Source organism: Marmota flaviventris, chromosome 1, assembly GCF_047511675.1.
Source record: "Marmota flaviventris isolate mMarFla1 chromosome 1, mMarFla1.hap1, whole genome shotgun sequence".
Lineage (NCBI taxonomy): Eukaryota > Metazoa > Chordata > Mammalia > Rodentia > Sciuridae > Marmota > Marmota flaviventris.
In genome coordinates, this window is record NC_092498.1 from 5972152 (window position 1) to 5987918 (window position 15767).

General features: G+C 42.8%; 1 protein-coding gene across 1 annotated transcript in view; it reads left to right on the forward strand.

Annotated features, from left to right (window-relative positions):
• Window positions 1–1920: 1920 nt before the first annotated feature.
• Rheb (Ras homolog, mTORC1 binding) overlaps window positions 1921–15767 on the forward strand; it is a 44600-nt gene continuing 30753 nt past the window's right edge. Inside the window, exon 1 of the mRNA XM_027943427.2 lies at window positions 1921–2314. Coding sequence (XP_027799228.1) covers window positions 2263–2314 — 52 coding nt within the window. The 5' untranslated portion in view covers window positions 1921–2262. The remainder of the gene's footprint in view (window positions 2315–15767) is intronic.

Consider the following 15767-nt stretch of genomic DNA (forward strand, 5'->3'; position numbering starts at 1 on the left):
TGCCATGTATGTATCTATAAAAAAGTACATATACAGAATACATACTAACCCTTACAATAGTGTGTCCTTTCCTTTTTTTTTTTTTTTTAAGGTAACACCAATTAAACTGATTTTACAATCCACTAAGGAATGTGGTGCCATAAATTCAAAAATAATTTGGGAAGTCATGGTGGCACATGTCTCCAGAGGCTGAGGCAAGAGGATCATGAGTTCAAATCCAACCCCAGCAACATGGAGGCACTAAGCAACTTAGTGAGACCTTGTCTCTAAAGAAATACAAAAAAAGGGCTGGGGATGTGGCTCAGTGGTCGAGCGACCCTGAGTTCAATCCTCAGTGCCAAAACAAAACAAAAACATAGTTTGGAAGGGACATCTAAATCCATTGGATAAACATGCTACGTTTTTCTGGAGAGTCCATTTTAAGACCTAATGCTTTAAAATATTTGAATGGTACCGGAGATGTAGCTCCGTGGTACAGTGCAAGGCCCTGGGTTCGATTCCCAGCACACACCCCCACACCCCATAATGAAAACATGTACACAAATTAAACAGCAGAATGCCAAATTTCATTAAAAGGTATAACTTCAAAGATATTTGTCGCTTCCCCCTGGTTGCCTAGGACCTCAATCTGTGGACCTCTGAGGAGGCAAATGTCCACAACTGCTCTCCCAGGAGGGCCTGGGTAGGGCGGTGGAGGGAGTCTTCCTCGGACTGTTCGGGTCCCACAAGGCTATCTACAGAGCAGTGGGCTCTGAAATCTTCAGACCCACCAGTTCGAGGCCTGCCACCCATCTCCCTCGACCACTGGGAAAGGGCCCGGGGCCGTGACCGGTAGTGGGGGCGGGGGACGACACCAACACGCTGTCAAAAGGGCCGAGGACGGGGGTAGTCGTGGGCGCGGTAGGTTGCCCGTTTAGCAACCACCAAGGTCAAGAAAGTCCACCGTGAAGGACAAGCAGACGTCCTGTCCCTCAACGGCATCCCCGTGCCTCGGACCTGGCTTCCCCGACCCAGGGCCGGGTGGGCTTCCCTTCCCGCGCCCCGCCCCCCTCACCACTTCCCCGCGGCAGGGTCCGTCGGCGCCTGCGGTCGCCAACACGCCCCGCACCCGCGCCGCCCCGGGCGACGGCCGTGGCGTGTGCCCGCTCCATTAGGAGCAGAGTGGTTAGAGACACGGACGCCCTGGCCACAGGTTCCCACGCGGGCGCCATTTGGCGAGAGGTGCGCCGCGCCGTGCGGGCCTCAGGAGTTCCCTGGGCGGCTCGCGCCGATTTAATGAAATCTCTGACATTTTCAATGATCGCAGACTCCATTCTTCCCACAGTCCTTCAGCCACGGATGACGGTTAGTCGCCACCTACATCAAGCCCAGACTAACTAATGCTAATACAGCAAGACGATAATCAGAGAAAAGAGTAAAAATACAGAAAAACCAGGGCGGCGCCAGCTAACCCACAGCCTGCCCGCAATCGCCACGCACCCCACGCCTATTAAGGGATCAACGGGCGCCGGTCCGCCAATCGCTTAGCATTTCGCCAATTACCACATTTCCCGCCGCTTGCCCCGCCTCCGCTCCCCACTTCAGCCAATCACTGCAAAGATACCTTCTCTTTCCCCCTCCCCTCAGCCGCCGGCCCCCACCCAGTGGTAGTTCGAAGCCGTCAAACCGCGCAAAAGCCCAGCAGTGCTTTAGCAGCCTGGGTGTATTTTTAACTCCAAGGCAGGCAGCCCCGCCCCCTACTCCGCCTTCTGGCCGCCCCCAATGGGAAACGGAGTTTCCGTCGCGTCATCGCGCGGGCAGACAGGAGCTGTCCAATCACCGCTCGGGGAGAACTGGCGTAATTAAAAAGCGGCGGAAGAAGGTGGGAGGGTCGTGACGCAGCGACTTTTAGTCGTGACTTTTCCGGGGCATCTCTGCGTTCCCTTTTTTTCCCTTTAAAGTAAAACGTCGCTCCGACGCACCCCCCGAGCGTTTCGGCGGGCGGAGGCGGCGGCCGCGGCGGCGGGAGGGGCGCGGCGTTGACGCGGGCCGGGAGCGGACCGCCGCGCGGGGTCACGTGGGCGTGTTGTGGGGGGAGGGGCACCGTCGCGCGGTCGGTTCCGGGCGGTTGGGCGCGAGCGAGAGAGCAGGAGGCAGCCGCGCCCGCCGCCGCCCCAGCTCTGTATGCCGCTCTCCTCTGGCGCTGCCGCCGCCGATCGCAGCAGCAGGAGCCGCCATCGTCGAGGTTGATGTGGTTGGGCCGGGGCTGAGGAGGCCGCCAAGATGCCGCAGTCCAAGTCCCGGAAGATCGCGATCCTGGGCTACCGGTCTGTGGGTGAGTGGTGGGCGCCTCGCGGCCTCCATGCGCCACCGGATCGGTGCCACGGTCAGGGCCAGGGTCCGCGCCGGCGCCACGGCCTTGCCTGGGCGCCGGGACGCGGCCCGGCCTGCGAACTTTGGGGCCGGCGCGGCCATGTGGCGGGCGGGCGCCGCGCGTTTCGTAACCACCATTTTGAGCGGAGGTGGCGGCAGCCCGGGCGGCGGCCGCCCGGGCGAGGGCTGCGGGGGCGGAGGCGGAGGCGCGGGAGGCCTCGGAGCCGCCGCCGCGCTCCCGGAGCGCCGCCGCACCTGTCCCCGCCTGGCCGCTCACTCTGGCGGCCGTGCAGCCTTCCCTCGCCCCTCCCCGGCCGCGAGTCGGTGGGGTCTTAACAAAGGAGACGGCACCGGGGTGCCTCCGTCCGCGGCCGGTTCGGCCTTTCCCGGGAACCCGGGTGTTCCGCGCGGACCGGGCGCCCAGGGCCGGCTCCCCACGCGGTACCCGTGCGGAGCCCCCTGGGTGACTGCCCAGGCGGGAGGGCGAGGAAAGGCGCCCGGATCCCGCGCTGCCCTATTTTTCTTAGGGAAGAAATAAGGTCAGATGCTTGTCAGGCTGCTCGGTAATTCATAGGTCTTTGTCCTCTTCGGTTCCGGAGCGTTTGACAGATGTCGGAAAGTGGTCCCGGCCGGTGGCCTTTTGCCGCGCAGGGCCGGGCCGGGCGGTGGGCCGGGCGAGCTCCCGGTGTCCGCTCTGAGTGCGCGGAGTGGAGGCCCGACCGTGCTCCCGGAGAGCAGCGGGTTCGACAGGCAGCAGCCGGGGAAGTTGGGCTCGTCTTTCGGTGCCGATCCTAGGAAGTGACTCGGCTGTGCACCTGACCACAGGGGCAGGGGTGGCGAGGGCGAGGGGCTGAGTCCCGAGCGATTGCGGAACGAGGTGCCAATAACTGCCACAGGGACGTCTGTAACTGCCTGTGCTCGCTGGACAGACTCCCCGCTCGCTTCGCTTCCTCACCCCCACTTTCCACCGCGGGTGCCAGGGTCTGTGCTCTTTGACCGAGATCAGCTACAGCGTGCTTACTCATCCTTTTACCGTCGCCCTAAAGTGCTGGGGGAAGTGTGGCGGGGGATCAAAGGCTGAGCGCGCCAGGAGTCCTAGGGGCAGTCCTTGTGTTGTGCGGTGCCAGATCGCAGGTGTATAATGGGGAAGCCGAACAGCTGTAGCCTTAACCGTGCATCGAATTGAGGCTTTTAAAGTTACTGACAGGCTACTTCCCCAGGACCCGTGTGGAACCCTGGATCCAGCCCTCTTGGCAGCCTGAGTCACCATGCTGTTGCTCTTCTGTTCTCTGAATTTCTTCCCCTGCGGTTTGTAGAGTGGGATCAAGACATGGGCTGACTTTTGAGAGAAACTTGCCCTCATCAGATAGTAGCAACTAATGGAAGATAGGTAGCACCTGTATGTCCTAAAGATCCTGACTTTTTAAATTTTTTGAAACTGATGCAAAGGTCCAAGAGAGCCTACTTAGCTAGACCTTTCCTCAACATAAAAAGGCTGGGGATGTGGATCGAGGGTACAGGGCTTGCCTAGCATGCAGATGGCCCTGGGTTCATATCCCAAACTGGAGGAGGGCCTTAGGGGGGGATATGATTGATGATTCCAGTCTTTAGTGAGCAAAGTCTAAGTGTTTTGTCACTCTTTTGCTAAAGAATTTCCTAATGTCCAACAATTTCTATTCATTGTTGTATCTTCCTTTTAGTCGGCATCCTCCTAAAAACCAGGTGTGACCTGCTACCCCTAAGGCTTTTCTTCATAAATATTTAAACTGCTCTTTGTTAAATGCTGTGCTAACTTAACCTTCAGTGGCATACTCAGTAACTTTTAGGCCCTTTTTTCTCTGTCCTTGATATGTCACATTGTACAACCTACTTAGTTTTCTCCATATTTATTTTCAAATGTAGTGATTAAAAGATATTTTGGAGGATTAAGTTATTTCCAGTCTTGCATTTGATTATAAAGTTGTTTACCTTTGTTATGAACCAGGATATTTTATAGTTTGTGGGTTCCCTTTGGGGGGAGGTAAGGTTGGTCTTTTGTTAGCATGATTCCATGTACTAGCCACTCTTGAGAGTTTTTGTATTCAGACTTCTTGGAGCTTACAAATGGTGCCACAGTGGAGAAATTTTAGTATATGTGTTTCTAGGTTGTGATGCTAAGCTGTTGTGTTGACTGTCAAGAAAGCACAGTAATAGGCTCATCTAGAAATCACACCTTTCTTAGAATGTTCTCTTGATTAAATTTTCTTGATTTGAATAGTTATCATTGTAACTTGGTCATACCACAAACTATTTTAAAAGTCCTTCTTAAGTTAAAACTGAAATGCCATGATTGTTTTACTGCTTGACTTTAAGTTTTGTGTGTATTTTTGACAACATTGATAATACAGTCAGTACAGAAAATATAATTCTTGGGTAACTGTTTTTCTATTGAAGTAATTTTCCTGTTATTTACAATGCTAAAACATTTAAGGACACGTCGCCTATAATTCAGTCTGGCTTTCAGGGAAGTGCTTTATGGTGTTTTGGTTGTGACCACATGTGCCAGCTCCTTCATAGTCCATTGTTTCTAATACAGCTGAGCAGTCTCATAATCTGAGGTAACTAAATTAAGTTAAAATTGTATCATCTGGCAAACTACTTTCAATCTGGTACATCTTGTATTGGAATCTTACACAGAGAGTTTTGGTAATCTAGTTTACCATTAGATCCTAATTAAAAGCTTATTTGTCATGTATAAGCCTCTTATGTGGTTAATCAGGAGGATGGGATCACAGGAATGTGAAAGATTATAAGAAAGTGAAACAACTGTGTGGTTTGACAAAAGGCAATTCATCAAAACTGCTCACATTATCACTGTGTGGGAATGTTTCAGGTAGAATTTGCATATTTCATAGAGAAAGATGTCATTAGATATTTTGTTTGTAGTAGAACACAGATTGTTTTTGGACTATTTTTAATTATCTTGTCCTTTTCTGACATAGTCTATGGAAAAAATTGAAAGGTAAAAACATTTTTCATGTATAAAATCTACCATTGTGTGAAATGATATATACCGCTGCTTAATAACATTCAGATGTGTGCTTGTGGGTTGGGGTGGTCCTGTAGTGGCCAATTCTTATTGAGGTTTGTAATTACTTTTTTTTTTTTTTTAGTCTCATTTGTTATTCTGTACAAGGAATAATCAGAGCTCACATTTGTGGTTATGACTTTTCCAGTGCGAATGTTATTTTAATGTCAATGTTTGTTGCATCTTTCCATATATAACCTTTATCACCCCACTAGTTAGCAGTCACTCCCCCCTGTTTTCCTCCCCTCAACTCCTGGCAACCACTGATACACTTTGTTTCTATAGGTTTGCTTATTCTGAACATTTCATAGAAATGTAATCATATATGTGGCCTTTTGTGACTTGTGTCTTTCACATTTGTTGTATTTTCTAGTTTCATCCATTTTGTAGTATGTGTCTGTATTTCATTCCCTTGTGGAAAATCAAGTGACCCATAAATTTAAGCGCTTATTTAAGGAATCTCCCATTCCATCCATTGATCTCTTATGTTTGGCCTTATATCAGAACCACGCAAGTACTTAGTACCATAGTCAGTTTTGAAATAGGGACATGGAAATCCCCTCCCCCCCAGGTTTTGGCTATTCTGAGTCCCATTCATTTCCACATGAATTTTAAGACCAACTTGTCATATCTGCCAGAAAAGCAACTGGGATTTTCATAAGGTGTTTTATGGTTTTGAAAGAATCTTTTAATGACTGGCTTTAAAAAACAGTGAATTCTCATATCTACTCCTCAATCTATTGCATTACAATGTTATTTTAATGATTTATAAGATGAAAATCCAGCCTTGCACATTATGTGTGGTTGGAAAAGGGACAAGCATTAGCTTTTTCAGATAACTGTAGATATTCTTTGATATTCACCAAAACTCCATACATGAGAGTCTATTGAAGGTTAGTTGTTGTGTACAGTCTGAAATCATGGATGAATTTGTCATGCTCTGTTATATTAAACTCCATTGCACTGCTTTACACTTTGAATGAATCTTCTATGTTTGATTTTGTAACATCATACTTTAGTTGGCACTTATTCACTATTATATAGATCTTTATCCCCTGTTGGTTAATTTTATTTTTTAAATTTTTTCTCCTTTTTTAAATAATTTTTTTTAGTTATAGATGGACACAATATCTTTATTTATTTGTGTCATGCTAATGATCAAACCCAGTGCATCACACATGGTAGGCAAGTGCTCTACCGCTGAACCCCAGCCCCAGTTGGTTAATTTTTGTATACAGATATTTTAAAATTACATTTGCTAGTATTGCCACCAATCTCAAAAAGTATTGGGATATTGTTAAAAGCTTTCAAAAATTCTTATTATCCCCTTGAGATTTGAATTTTCCTTCAATTTACAACTTCATTTAATTCTCAGAAAAATATCTGCTAATTTGATATATAGTTTGTTGTCGTTCTTGGAAGTAAAAAAAAAAATAAGTATGCCCTGATAAAAGTGGCTAGTGCAAACCACTTCTCAAGCAATTGCCCAAGTGCTTTTTGTTAGTCATAACTCTTATACTTCAGTATGTAGCAGAGGTACTTTATTTGTACATCCCGTTTTGTCAAGCAGAATATTAAAAAGACACGCACCTAAGGATCAAGATTCAATTAACTTAAATTATTTTTACTGCATTCTAAAGGGCATTTTTAAGTGAAAATGGACTTTTTCCCCCTTCTCTATGTAGTAGTGAAGAATAAAATGATTTACCATTTAGTTGTAGCCACTGTCTTAGTTCATGCTAAGGGGTACCGCCACTCTAGCAGTTTTACCACCATTGCATTTACACTGCTAGTACAACTGTGAACATAATATAAAAAGCAGATAGATATCTCAGTTTGGACCTCTGGGCGTTCACAGACCACCCTTTTGAGAATTGTGTTATTCTGAGATCTTACTATTACTGTTGTACTAAGTTAATTGATTGCAGCTGCATCCTAAGTGCTGTTGAATGGGATGTGGATAACTCTATCTTGGAGGAGTCTGCTGGGATTGGCTCTTGTAAGAGCCCAGGCTGGTGAGGCAGGAAAGAACTTGGCATGATTGAGAGTGAAAGGAAGTACAGAGGTGGCAAGAACATAATGAGGTGGGAGTAGGAAATGAAATTGGAAAGGTAGTCAGGAGATGCATTACGCAGGGCTTTGCTGGGACTTTGGGAAACTGTTTATTGGGTAGTAAGCAATGAGTTACAAAAATGGTTGGGAAAATTAGGATATCTGTGTGTCTGTTAACATGGCTTCTGGTTGTGGTTCACTTTTGGTTGAGTTGTCTTCTTTGGAACCAGTAATAATGAGGCTTCAAAGATTTAATAAAATTGCCAAGATGGTATCATACCAGGTCCCATAATCTAATAGTGTAAAATTTTTTGTTATGAAATACACACTGGTTTTCTTAGCTTGAGGTCCAAAATAACAAGTGAATAGCTTTAATATTGTCTGTGAGTGAATTGTATTTATTTAATAAGTCAGAACTGAACTTGGACATGATTGTGCAAGTGAAAGCATTATGAAATCTTCAGTGATCACACTTGAAAGAACTGTTATTCTTAGTTCTAGTTTATTAAATTAAATCTGAACAGTTGATCTAGTATTCTCAGAGAATGTCTTGTCACGTTTTGTTTTGTTTTAAAGGCAGAGTCTTGCTGAGTTGCCTAGACTGGCATCTACTTTAGAATTCTCCTGCCTAATCCTGAGATTACAGGCATGTGCCACTGTGCCTTGCCTCACAGAATATCTCAAACTGCTAATTGGCAGTAAATTGCTGGGTAATTTTATCATAAATACGAAGGTCCTAGAGTACTATTTTAATATTCTTAAATGTATATTGGCTTATTATAAGAGTTCCCTGTAGGACATTGTAATTTTAAACATAAATTAGTTTTAGACTAGAAGCTCTAGAAACCTTTGTATTTTGCCCTGCTTTGCCCTGCAGAAAAGTCATAGAAGGGTGATTTAAGGGGATTGATGAAATTAACTCCTGCGTGTGCATACTTCATTTTTGTCTTTAACTGTTATGGTTGGGTCTCCTGCCAACATTTCTCTTTTTATTGTGCTTGTTTACAGAAAGACTCCTCCAGGCTCTTTGAAACAAATTGATACTTTTACAGATATGTAATTCTGCTTTTTTTGTAAAATGAAGAGCTGAATGTTAACTACAGGATGGAATAATAAATTATTTGTGAACATCAGATGCAAATACTGGCCTTTACAGTTAATAGGTTTTTTTCATTATTTAGAGAATATTTTATTATTTTCTGTAATCAAACCCATGTCGATAAGACCTTACCTTTCTGTTTGTGTGTTATCCCTGCACACACAGAAAAAATTAAGTTTAACATTTCTAAACCAGTATGACTATTAATTTCTATACAATGCCAACTCAATACAGTAAGCTGAGATACTTTTTCCAAAGTTGACAGCAAAGCTGGATTATAAAAAATTCAAATTTTATATTTATATTAAAGGACCAATAATAGCAGTGTGTTATACATCAGTAGCAGCAGCAGCGTTTCTAGGTGCTGAACAAAATTGTAGAGAGATCCGGCACACTTCACTAAAAAGGCGGGGGGAAAAGATAAAAGAAAACAGCAAAGTTCTGTTTGGATATTGTGATACTTGGCACCATTTTTTTTTTTAGTAGCTTCTTGATTATTATCCAAAAAGAAAATATTCTAGGGTAACCTTAAAGACAGTTCTGAAGCCAGGCATTTTGGTGCATGCCCCAGTGGTTGGGGAGGCTGAGGGCAGCAGGATCACAATTGGTTTTTTTAAGCCATTGATTAATATGGAGCACTATCTAAAGTGCCATCCATGTACTAATTAACTTTCTTAATAGCCCTTAAACTTCGAGGTAGGTGCAGTTACTGTGCTTATTTTGCAGAAAAGGAAACGGGGGGTACAAAAAAGTTAAGTGACTTGCCCAGGGTGAAAAGTTTACTAAGTGGCAAAACCACTATCTGAAACCAGCAGTGACTCTAGAACTGGAACTTTTTTTTTTTTTTTTTTTTTTAGTGCAATTGGGTTTGGACTGAGGGGTGCTTTACCACTGAGCTATAGTACTAACCCCTCCTTTTATATATAAAATTATAGGATCTCCCTAAGTTGCTGAGGGTGGCCTCAGAGCTTGTGATCCTCCTGCCTCAGCCTCCTGAGTCATTCAAATTACGGGCTTGGACCACCATGCCTAATTTATTCCAAGCTGGCCTTGAACTTGTGATCCTTATGTCTAAGCTTCCTGAGTAGCTAGGATTACAGGTAGTGCTGTGCCTGGCTTAAGAGTTGGCACACTTTAGCTGATTGCTACAAAAATTATTGATATGCAGTTGGTGTAAGTGCTTGAGGGAGGGATAGCTAACATACCTGTGGATGGGAATGGAGGTGGGGGATTGTCTCCAAAGAAAAGGTATTTTTGGCTCCACCAGTGAATTGCAGACAGGGGCAAGGAGTGGCAAGGAAGTCTGGACTTAACTGTGTGCCACCTGTCTGTGAAGAATAACTTTATAGGCTCTATTAAAATTTTCATACTTTTTTCTAGAAACAGTGAGAAGTCACTGAAGGATTTTAAGCAACAAATAAGATAATGATCTATACCCGCAATTGGCAGACTTTTTCTGCAAAGTGCCCAAAAGTAAATATTTCAAGCTTTGCTGGACAAGTGGCCTCTGCTGCAATTACTCACCTTTGACTTTGTAGCATGAAAGCAGTCATAGACAGTGCATTGAGTGACTGTAGCTGTGTGCCAGTAAACTTTATGCATAGATGTAATGTTGGAACTTTCATCTGATTTTCTTCACATGTTATGAAATACCATTGATTTTTTTTTTTTTTTTTAATTTTTTTGTACCCAACCATTTAAAGATGAAAAAAGGGGCTGGCAGGGTGGGAGGACATAGTTGGCTCATAGACTGTATAAAAACACAACAGGCTCAGGGCCAAATTTGGCTCCTGATCTGTAGTTTCTGGTCCTGCCTTACATCCTCCAAAAGACGCCTCCTGTGCTCTGGGAAGTGAGAAGAGAGTGGAAATGGGAAGACCAACTAAGATGTTGTAGACTTCTGTAGTTGGGAGGGACACGCATTTGAGATTTCATTAGAATGGGCAAGAAGCCTTTGTGATATGGGAGCTGTTAAGGATAACCTTCTGATTTCTAGTGCAAGAGGGAAATGTTGCCATTGGCTAAAATAGAACAGGACCAGGTTTAGGGGATGGAACAGATTGACTTAGGCAACTGTCAGATCCCCACACCTACCTTGCTTTCTCTCCAGCAAGGCCTTAGCAGTGGCCTGCACAGTTCCTGTGGTTCTAGAAACAAGGTGCCTCCAGCTGTGGTTTGGGGGGTTTGCTGGTCCTGGATCCTCATATCACCCAAGGATATGATGCAGCATTCTCTCACTGCAGGTTGTTTCCCTGTCACCTCAGAGAGAAATGAGGTTGCAGGACCCAGGTGGGTGGTGGAGTGCACTTGCACAAGTGCGCACAAACACACACACACACACACACACACACAGTCCATTCAGCCAGGCAGGGTGTCTGAGGGGCCCTGTCTAGCAGCAGGATGTTTTCGTCATTCCTCTTTCAGCTCCATCTCTAGATCTTTAGTTCTGCATAATTGTATTGCACAGATGTGTGAATACATTTATAGTAATAAACTGCTTCCTTAATCTAACCAAGTTTCTGGATGTGCAATATCCTAAAAAAAATTGCACTGTACACAAAATGAGACTACCTTCAATTTTTTAGACCTCTGTGGAAGTCATTCTAGAGCTAAATTTATGACTTTTAGCTAACATTTATAACATCTGAGTTTATACAAATAGGATGTTCCTGTTTCTTTAAGCCTGTGGCATAGAGCGCCATTTTCCAACAGAAATAGAATGTAAGCCACATGTTACTAGGTTTTCTAGTGCCCACATTGACATAAACAGGTGAAACTAATATATTTAACTTAGCCCAAGATGTCCAAAATACTGTCATTTCAACATGTAATTGATACTTTTACATATCTTCATATTAAATCCTCAGTCTCTTGCATATTTTACACATCTCAGGACTAGCTACATTTCATGTGCTAACTGTCCAGGTGTGGCTCCAGGCTAGAATTGGACTGCACATGTGTAGTGAGAAGTTAACTGGTGTTGGGAGGTAAGGTCAGTGCGGATTTTTAAGGACTTTTGAAGAAATTATCTTCATAAATTTGAATATTTTGACCATTCATGCTGTCTGGTGAATATACTTTTTTTAAATCTCCTATTTTGTTATTAGCAGTTTGAGAATGTTAAATTTCATGCTCTTTTAATATGTTAAAGATTGTGTTTTGAGAATTTCTTTCTGCTTTTCTCTATTTCCTACCCTCAATACCACTTCTAGCCTACCTCCCCAGTTTTGGCCCAAATCTAGGAAAACTCATTCTTTGTCATCATCTATTCCCTTGTCTTACAGCTAGCTTTACCTCTCAGTCATCATATAGTATTAATATTCTATTTAAAACATGTTTAAAATATTAAAACATCTAGTTTTCTGGGCTTGTTAGGCAGCACTCTTTTTTAGATTAATATTCCTGACAATAAAATTCTTCACTTATGTAATTCATTCGTGTTAAAATATACATAAACTTGTTTCTTACTTTCCTCAATGGAATATTTTTTGGTAACTTAGTGCTTGGCAGTAGTAGATACACAATACATGTTTGAATGAGTGAGTAATAATTTTATGAGCCACCTTTACTTAGTTATTCTGCCTTGTCTTTGTCATAATAACTGCACCTTAATTTTTTCCCCTCATTTTTTTTCTACCAGCATCTAAAATTGGGAAATGAGTGTGAGAAAGAACAAGATGATGTCAACCCTGCTTAATTCATAGGAACAAGTGAGATAATTATGTGAAAATGCTTTGCAGACTCTAAAACAGTGCCTTGTGTGAAGTGTTGAAGATGGGGTTGTCTGCACCAGGTGCCCTCATCTGACCATGCGCTGGCCACAGGGGTGGGTGTTAACATTAGAGCCATGATAAACGTTCTGTTAAGATTATAATGCTTGGATAGCTATGCTCTCTTAAGAACACACATTTCCTTAGTGATCTTCATATATACACAATTACCCCTCCCCCTCAGTCTTACACTGACAGAATTACATTTTTTATCCTAAAGTGGGTACATATAATTGTAAAGCAAGTAATCACCATATGAGGAACACATTGTTAAAAAAGAAATCTTTTTATAATCCATTGTTTTTCTAGCCCTTACAGCAATAAGTTCTAGTCTGTTATAACCACAAGTGATTCTGCAGTCTTCCCTGCTGTTTGAAACCCAGTCTGTTTTATTGATTTCCTCCTTATACCTCGTACAGCGAAGGGCCTTGATGTTTCTGCCCTGAGCCTGTAGAACACAGTAGAGAAGACTATGTGTTAGTTCCAGGCTTTCAGCCTAAAGAAGTTAACAGCCTGAGCTTTTATGTTCTTGGGAGCCTCAAGTAACATGCCAGAGGTCCCCCTCCAGCTGCCCAGCCCAAGGAGCCCAGAAGAATGACCCAAGTGAATCTTGGCTATAGAAACACTAGCAAGTGAACAGTGTGATTGTTGCTCTCATTGACTAAGCTTTGTGCTGGTTTGAAATGTAGCAGTGGATAGCTGAAATAGTAATTTACTGCTTGAGGGGGACCTATGTGTGCTTGTATTTTGAGATTTTAGCTAAAGTAGTTACTATAAATCATCTTTAGTTTCAAATTAATGTTAGATGTAGTTATGAAAACATTTTTTCACTAAGCTTATTTCTGTCTTATGGGGGGTTATTAGTAGTAGTAATAATAGTGACACTTATTGAGCACAGAAATACATCCTAGGTATTCTCCATGTATTTTCATTTACTATGCACATTATTTCTAGAAGGTAGGTCCTGTATAACCTCCATTTTACTATGAGGAAACAGTTCAAGAACACTGGAAAATCAAGATAGTAGTCACCATCCTCACCAGCTTAGTAAAAAAAATGTAAATACCTTGTCTCCACTTCCTCCATGCTTGGTTTTTTTTCCTAAATCAAGTTAATATTGAGTTAGAATGAATATTTATATATAAATTATAAGTGTAGAGTTGGATGTTAAATTCCCCTATGTAACCTCCATCCCAATCAAACAGAACATCTGTATCATCTCAGAAAGTTCCTTTGCACCCTTTTAAGTTAGTCCCTCACACCTCTCTCCCAGGCAAGTGCTGATCTCCTTTCCATCCCAGTGGATTAGTTTTATTTGTTCTGAAATTTCACAAATTGAATAATGTGGTAAGTTTTTGTTGTACTGTGGGTAGTATTCCATTGTATAGTTGTACCTTCATTTGTTTTTCCATCCACCTGTTGATTGTTTTCCTGTACTTAATTACTGAAGAATAAAGTTGTCACAAGCATTTGTATATGTCTTTGGATGTAGTATTCTTCATATTTTGTAAGAATTGTTTCTTGTTACATATTCTGAGTAAAAGTTCTTTTCAGAAATGTATATTGTAAATATTTTGCTTATGATTTATTTATTTTGTATCATGTGTGGAATCTTTGCTTACCTAAGGATCATAAAGATTTTCTCAGAAGTTTTCCTCTAGAAGTTTTATGGTTTTGAAGTGGGTTTATGATTAATTTCAGATTTTTGTGAAGATTTTCTGAAACTCAAAGTATAATTTACATATAGAAAATTTATTCTCTTTCAGCGAGTTTTGACAAAGTTGTGTGACCACAATCTGGATATGGAATAGTTCTGAAAGAAAGTAGTTCGAATAGAACCCCAAAGATGATCTGTGCCTCTTTCTAGTTGTCCCTCCCCACTTTTTGTTTTTCATCCTTGTAATTGTGGATTTTGTTTTATTTACAGTGCTAGGAATGGAACTCGGGGACTCACACAGCATAGGCAAGCTCTCTACCCTTGAGCTGCACCCCTACCCCAACCCTGTAATTTTGTCTTTACCAGAATGCGTGATAAATGGTGGCTCACACCTGTAATTGTAGCTCCATGGGAGGTGGAGGCTGGAGGATAGCAAGTTCAAGGCCAGCCTAAGCAACTGAAAAGTACCTGTCTCAGAAAAGGGCTGGGGATATAGCTCATTCTTAAAGTGCTTGCCTAACATTCACAAGGCCCTGAGTTTGATCCCCAGCACCAAGAAAACAAAACAAAACAAAACAAAAACATGGTTCCATACTTGTTAAGCTGCTTTCTTTTAGATTTCTGGCTCTAGCATCTTCCTATGATGATCCACTTAAACCAATTATTAGAAGGCAGCACTGATTGCCTGTGTCTTTTAGAGAAGTAAAAGTTCATGGAGGAATTTTACTTCTGGACTGTCAAGAGTGGGTGTAGAGTCAGAGTGATGTAGGTAAAGTTCCATAAAGTAGAAGTGGCTGAAGGTGCTTATCACTGTGGAATACAAAATTATGAGCTAGAAGATAAGTAAGTTGAATGATTCTAAGGAGATATTATACTTTTTTTCAGTTCTATTTTCATATAGTTAATATTGTAATCAGGATAGTTTTGACTGCAAATTAAGTCATTCTGGTTAGACAGAATGGATGGATGGACGACTAGAGGTTGACTGAGTGGACAGTCAACTCAAAAACAGGTTCTTTCCATCCTTTCTTTTCTGCCTTCCTTGATGATGTTGACTTTGAGGTGGTGTGGAATATTAGAATCATCTGGGGGAGGGAGCTTTTAAAAGACCCAGTGCCTGACCCCACACCCTGTACCAGTTGGATCAAAATCAGTGGATGTGAGATCCAGACAGTAGTTTTGGAAATTCTAAGTGATTCCTGGGGCAGCCAAGTTTGAGATTCAGTGTTCCAAACTCTCCAGAGCTTTGCCTCTCCAAGTGTGGTCCAGAGACTTTGCTAGAGAAAACCCCACACCTCACCTCAGAGCTATGAATCTGCACTGAACTCTTTGCATTAATGTTGGACAACACTGCTTTAGAATACTGGTTTTCAAAATTGGCTGCAGATGGGAATCACTGGATGGATTTTTAAAGATTTAAATACTGAAGCATAGGTCCATCTCTAGAAATTCTGATTTGTGGGGGAGGGGGCGTCCTAAAGTATTACCCGGGTCCAGGTTTGGCTACTGTATCCCCATATATACTTAGCATGTTTATTTGTTTGCTGTAAATTGGTAATTAGATACAGCAGTTTGATCAGGTTTGGATAGTTTCTCCCTTCACCCCACTGGTTGCAGAGTGATGGTCTGTGTTTCCATCAGAAGGCACATAAAATCTGAGTATTTCTCTCCTTATGGTGTTGATAATTGCTAGTGATCATTATTACTTAGCTACATTTACTCATTAGTTTAAAAAACCATGGTAACTGCTGAAGCTGTATCCTTTTGGTT